The sequence below is a fragment of the Toxotes jaculatrix genome, chromosome 5 (genome assembly GCF_017976425.1).
Source record: "Toxotes jaculatrix isolate fToxJac2 chromosome 5, fToxJac2.pri, whole genome shotgun sequence".
Classification (NCBI taxonomy): Eukaryota; Metazoa; Chordata; class Actinopteri; family Toxotidae; genus Toxotes; species Toxotes jaculatrix.
The window spans coordinates 18,814,790-18,821,700 of record NC_054398.1 but is presented as its reverse complement, the minus strand read 5'-3'; the positions used below and the strand labels follow the sequence as shown (position 1 = coordinate 18,821,700).

At 40.7% G+C, this 6,911-nt stretch overlaps 1 protein-coding gene across 1 annotated transcript in view; it reads left to right on the top strand.

Moving 5' to 3' along the window:
• The first annotated feature begins 5,222 nt into the window (after window positions 1-5,222).
• The window catches only part of LOC121182175 (1-phosphatidylinositol 4,5-bisphosphate phosphodiesterase zeta-1-like), a 15,453-nt gene continuing 13,764 nt past the window's right edge, over window positions 5,223-6,911 (top strand). Inside the window, exons 1-2 of the mRNA XM_041038540.1 lie at window positions 5,223-5,412; window positions 5,822-6,023. Of these exons, the coding sequence (XP_040894474.1) occupies window positions 5,223-5,412; window positions 5,822-6,023 (392 nt within the window). The remainder of the gene's footprint in view (window positions 5,413-5,821; window positions 6,024-6,911) is intronic.

The window sequence follows — 6,911 nt, the reverse complement described above, 5'->3', positions numbered from 1 at the left end:
ACGCAGTTCCCTCACATCACTCCTGGCAATCAGTGAGGCTAAAAGACACCAATTAATCTCTCATGGCTATTATGGGGCAGAGTGGCACAGAAAATGGATGGGAAAAGCACACTGTCACTGAAAGAGGATATGTAATTTGCTGGGGATCACTGCACATTGGCTGGAAGCAGCTATAATTAAAACAGCAGTCAGCAAAAGTTTGACAATTATGCCATAATTTTTAACAGCAGTAATTGAATTAGCCCTCTTCATAATAGTGCTTTCTAATTATAGCTATACTCTTCTGCATAAGCCATACAAAGTGTTGGCCAATTCATTATGTTTAGTTCACTTTAAGTTAAGAGTAAGAGTTAAGGCTTAAGAGTCTTTTGACAAATAGCGAAGTAACATAATGAGAAAAAATTATGACAGCTCATCAGAAAGTTGGCTATGTCAGCTTTTAAACATTTCTCCATGTCTCCTGCCAAAAGAGAAGAAAACTGATAAGAACAGGAGAAAGGGAGAGGTAGCATTGAGATTCACACAGTATTAGTACCCTGCAACCACTGTATCCCCAGAACTCAGGATTTTCTGTTTCTTATGTCAAACTGATGTTTTGTAACTGGAATATTTCTCCTCGGTGGCGTAAGCTGGATGCAGAGGACCTGTCACAACATGTAGGCTCTTGCATACGATATGCATGTATCATCTGTGTTACACATTCCTGAGGATGGATCTAGATCTTTATCATTGTCTCTATCCCGAGCTGAGTAACAAATGAACATCTCCGCCTGTTGTGTTGACTCACCAATTCCCCCTGGCAGAAGGAATCAACTGCCTGCCTCTCTCAACATACTAGCACTGTCAGAGAATGATGACTGATGCCTCAACAACATGCATGCTGCTGGATGGTGATTTTCTCTAACAGATGGCCACTTGCTCAGGGCTGTGGCAATATCTCTGGAATGGAATGGCAAGAATACTAAGCAGCTTGATTGAATTTTGATTCATTTTCTCCAAATGGCAGATTCCACAGGCTTCTAATTCTTTTCCCAGATTTTCAAATTCAAGATAAACTCCTTTGTTTTACAGTTAGAAATTAATTTTTCTAAACTGCTGTGTTTCCCCAAACTGAAGCGAGTCTGAGATTTCAGATGACAAAGTTCTGCTAGAACCTTAAGGAAGAGGAGTGGAATGGGGGAGATCCAGGAAATATAGCAATTGTTCATAATAATGAGACCATCATTATTATCTTCCTCACCCAGCTGGCAATAAACTCTGTCAGCATGCAGTATTTGTGTGTGTGTGTGTGTGTGTGCACGTGGATGACAGTGTGCATCTGTGGTAGGGATAAAGACTGAGTATAAATGTATTCATGTGGGTTATATAGGAATCCATTCAACTTTACAGCTGCTACACAAGTTTAAACTTGACTATGCTACAGCTGATCAACAGTCAGCCAATTTGCAACCCTATCCTCTAATATTTATGTTCATATACAGCTAATTTTCAGCAGCAGGTACATTTTTAGGTTTAGACAACTCAATGCACTTGGTAAAATTTAAGGAAAGATGGTTTTGGTTAAATTCTAAGATAATCAGCATTGCCTCTGAGATTGCACGCATTACTGACCTCCTCTGACTTCTCTGTGGTACACGATTGAGAAAAAGTTGCAATTACTTCTTGTTTCTTCCACAACATATTTGGCGAAGGCAGTTCCTAGTAAATGAATGTATTTGTCTATCTTAGAGTATTGGTTGTTTCACAGCCCTTCACCTCACCAGTTATCCCCTGACATTAGACATTACCACTTACATTCTGCTGCCTGACTCAAAACTTCAATGGGCCAATGAATACCAAATGAGCCGGTGGAAATCCAGCTGGGAATACATTGTCAAATGGAAACATGGTCTGCCCCCCACCCACCTATTCAAGGCACAGCTCGAGTCACATTTCAAAAAGGTGCACAAGTCTCAGCTGTTCCCCATCCTAAGCATCTGAACAGGTGCTGCTTTGACTCTGCCTTGCCACAGTATTAAACTTGAGTCCTGGTTTAAGGTAAAACTGTGATCTCTGCACATCACATTGTGATACAAAGCAAAGTGCTCTGATTTTCCCACAATGAGCAGCACAGAGTTCCACATATGTAATGTTAAACTACCACTCACTCACACTCACACACACACACACACACACACGTACGGACAGCTGATCTATTATTCACCATCGACCATTCAGTATGCACAGATGCACATGAGCACAGAAGCAAAAACTGCCAGCAACATACAAAAGCACGCTCTGCTCCCAAATGAGTCCAACTAACCAACCGTGGAGAGAGCGATTCAGTGATGCAGAGACAAGGACCATATACAGAGCTTCATGTTCACTGCCTGGGAATTATCACATCAAACTTGTATGCCCAATGGCTCTGACAGGCCCAAGGCCAAACCATTACAGCCTGGTGTAGACAGGAATGACTCTGCTTGACTATGACTAGGCAATAACTATTGTTGTGCACCAGTGATTCATGCCACACCAATAACATTCAGATTTACACAGACAACCAGAGAGGAAGTTCTTGTCAAACTTGCTAAAACAACCATCACAGAATCAGTGGATATGTTCTCCAAGCTTCACTTACTTTTGCATGGATGAGTTTTCATTCTGTATTCACACATTCATTCACTGTGGCTTTGACATTTTGGAAAATATAGACTTTATTCCAGGAAATTAATATCAGTGAAATCAGTCTCTGGTGCTCCATAGACTATGTGTATTTATTTACATGATGTATTGAGAGAGTAGCTCAGTGCACCCTGTAGCACTTACAGCAGACACTAGAGATGCCAGTGTTTCAATTTACCAAACTGTTGTTGGAAATTGCAATCAAGTCATTTTGGCTGGATCAGATGGTGAAGTAGGGAGCACTCAAAGAGCTCATACATGTATTGAGTTCACACATTTTTTTTAAAATATAATATTATATTAAAATAAAGGTTTATAAAATTTTAATGTGTGTGTAGAGCCTGATTTTTATCAAAATACTAATGTTAACCATGTTCAGGAAAATTTCAAGAGGGTGGGACAGCGGGCATTTAATTTACCATAATATTGTTTTGAATTAAATGCCAGTGTTTGCATGCTAACATGCTCACAACGACAATACTAACACAATGATGGTCACATCATATGGTTTAAACCATTTAAAACGTGAAGAGAAAATTCACGTTAGTCTCTGACTTGCAATGTTGAGTCAGAGATGGGAAATTCTGACACTGATGATATCTCACTTCTGGTGAAAAGATCCACAGACATAGCAAAAAAAAAAAAAAAAAAAATCTGGGCCATACTTAAACCGCATGTGTTTTTCCTTCAGGTCTAGTATAAGCCCAGTTCCACGGCCCCGAGTTTGGCCTAAGTACAGCGTGATTGTCTGATGCTACTTCCGCATCTGGGCCAATTTTGGCCCAGACATAGAAAATCTTTTGGGTGTCAGTCAACACAGGAGGATAACAGCTACAAAAGCTAGCTAAGCTAGCTAAATTACGATTTTTATCTGGTGTGACTATGAGACTTGCCATGAGGCTAACTTGATGCATGAACACTCCCATGTCAAAATAACAGATGTTTTCTCTGTTGTTGTCATTCTGCCAACATTGTGAGAATGCAACACAATGTTCACCATGTTCATCGCCTTTGTTTAGTGTTAGCATGCTAACATTAGCTAATTAGCAGTAAACACAAAGTACAGACGAGGCTGATAGAACTGTCATCCAGTTTGCAGGTATTTGGTTATAAAAGATAGTAGGTGCATTGAAATTTTTCCATCATATTTCTGCTCACCACCCAGAAACATGAAGGAAAAAGTTATTTCTTCACATATTCTATTCTGTCTGCCTTTTACCACTAAGTTCATTGTTCATATCTGAAAAAATGAGAGGAGATAGACACAGCGTGCTTTTTAATCTTCCTCTGCCACACTTGAGAAAGTCATAAAAATTCATCTTTTGTATTTTGTGTTTTTTTTTTTTTTTACAGAACATGCCCATAGAATCAGAATGTTTTGTCACTATGGCAACAACTTTGTGAACTTCCCCAGAGACCTGCTGAAAAATTCAGATTATTTAGAGTATTTTTATTACTTGTTGATTTCCTGTTTACTTCTTAAATATCCATACTACATCGGACCAGAGACCATTAATATCTGAGGTAGGCTGTTGTTTACACGATATCTTATTGAGTTTTCAGGAAACACTCAATATTTAAGTCCAACTGAAATTGCATCTAGCTAACTCACTCATCACTAAGAGCCTATTTACTGCCTGGAAAATATCAGTGTGCTAAGTGTGAGAGATGTTTGTCCACATCTCCTGTAAGACTATAAGACTTTTCGTGGGTTAATGGCCAGCTATTGGCTATTTTACACACAATACACCACTTTGCAGGGATCTCTTCATTCAGATACATAATGATGATCATAGCAGAAGTGGTTGCCTTGTGTTGCTCACACTGAGGAGACAGATGCAGCAGGAGAGCGGCCCACTGCAGGGTACCCAGTGACAGCACTGGCTTAGGCATATGTCTGAACTGTGAAGGGCTGCAGAACAGAGAGATGAAAGGTATGGAGGGAGAGAGACACATACAAAGCCGGGGAAAGTCGCAGACACTTTTGTCTCTCTGACTGAGACGAATGACAAGAAGCGGAGAGGGACTGAAATGTGAAAGTCACACAGACGTTGCCTTAGTATTTGATGGAAGTAAGGGAAGCAGAGAGGGGTGGGAGGGGTAGAGGGTGAGGGGATGGGAGAACTTTGTGCAGAGTGAGCACCCTGACTTCTCTTTTATTCTCTCTCATGCTGAGTTTATAAAAAGTAGTACTTTAACAGTGAGCTCAGGTAAATGCTGGGATACATCTCAGGTTTGACATTTCTATTCAGTATTTCCTGTATATTTTTAGAGAGCAAGTGATGTGTTGTGTCTTAAATCTACAAGATGACAATGTGAAGAGGGTTGTGAAGTTTTGTGCTTTAAATGGACCTGAATTCAACTGTCTTTTTCTGCTCTGTCACGACGGATATGAAGTCTTGAAGAAAAATACAAGCCTTAATAAATTATTAGTAGCCACATACTTTTCTCAGAACTGCAAGCTGATTTCATACATGTTGGGAGCTTTGCAAAGAAACTAACTTCCCAGGATCAGTTTCAAGGGATTGAGAGACTATAATGATTGTGTGCAGGGTGAGATGAAGAAAAGAGAGGCCCCCTCCTCCAGGAGAGCTGAAATCCAGCGTCTGTACCAACGCTATGCCTCGGAACAGACAACTATGCCTGCCTGCGCCTTCCTCAGGTTCCTCCACAAGAAGCAGATGGAGCTCACAGCAAATGAAGAGACAGTAGAGACTTTGATTGACAGATATGAGATTGAAGAGACAGGTGAGTGAAGGGAGAATTGTGTGAAAACTTGATGCTCTTAACTATGGGTAAAAAAAAGATTCTTTAAGGACTAAGGCTTCGTCATGTAATCATGCTAATTTAGTTATAACAGAAGTTAAGGTCTGAGCTCCAGTGGTGCCTGGCTGACAATGAGATTTGCTGTAAGCCCAGAGGCAGGTGGTTGAAATGACAGAAGGAAAGTGGAAGAATCAGGCACGTCAGTGGACTAGTAGACCAGATGTTGTCTAGGGCCCAGTGTACTGCGGGCTAATTTACATCATCACAAACAGCAGCTTCTGCTTTATTTATTTATTTATTTATTTATTTATTTTTACTGTTGGTAAAGAAGCTGATGCTTACTATGACCGTCACTGACTGAGTGTTACTCTGCTCCTTCCACCTCCTCCAGCCAAAGAAAGCAGGTCCATGACATTTGAGGGATTCTTCAGGTACATGGAGTCTAAAGACTGCTGCGTGTTCAACCAGGCCCACGCATCAGTGTACCAAGACATGGATCAGCCTCTCACCAGCTACTTCATCTCCTCATCGCACAACACCTACCTGACTGGAGATCAGATAGTAGGAAAAAGCCACCTGGATGCTTATGTTTGGTAAGAAAGTACAGTGTTCACAATGCAGTATAGTGCTTTTGTAATTCTTCATGATACAACATTTACAAAACTTCCCTATGACAGTGTTTTTACCACTGTAACCTGTGCAACATAGACAATTTCACGGACAGTCTCTTTGCAAGTTAATCAACATTTGCTAATCTGTCAAATCTTGGATATTTAATTAGTCTGCTGTGGGTCAAAACAAATGATAGGGCCAGTCTAAAAACAATTTAACTGTGATAGCACGCCATTATCTTCTCTTTAAGGTCTCTCCTCCGAACTTGTGTGTTATCTGGATAGTCTCTTTTCCTCTCATTTCATTGACCCACACATGTGCTGAGGCAGACAGTGAAATTGCTGTGGTCCCTTTATGGGACAATGGAGGTGATTACAAAAGGGGCTGATGGCAGCAGAAGTGCAGTATTTATGGTCTCTGTGAAAGTGCTGAGCGACCTGGCCGCCTGGTAGAGTGGAACACTCCAACCCAGCGGCCTGGAAGCTCTGGTTTACTTAGATAATGAAAGAGTCATCTCGAGAGGACAACAAAGTGGCAGGAGCAGGAGGCGGCTTTTAGATATCCTTCTAGCTCACAGGTGGGAGAGTGAAGAAAATAAAAATTACGAAACGTAGGTGTTTTGTAAAGAAAAACATGGTTTACAACAGTCTGTGTTGTGAAACACGAAAGTGATGGAGAAATCTGAGGATGCAACAAGATGACTATGACTAATTGCGGAAAATTTTAATTGACAATCAGGTCAATTAATTTAATTTCCACAAAGGGCCGTGTGGCTGCAGGTTTTTGTTCCAACCAATGAAGAGCACACAGTGTGACCAATCAACTGTTGAAGGCTGAGATCGGTTGATTAAATTAGTCAAGTCTGGTGT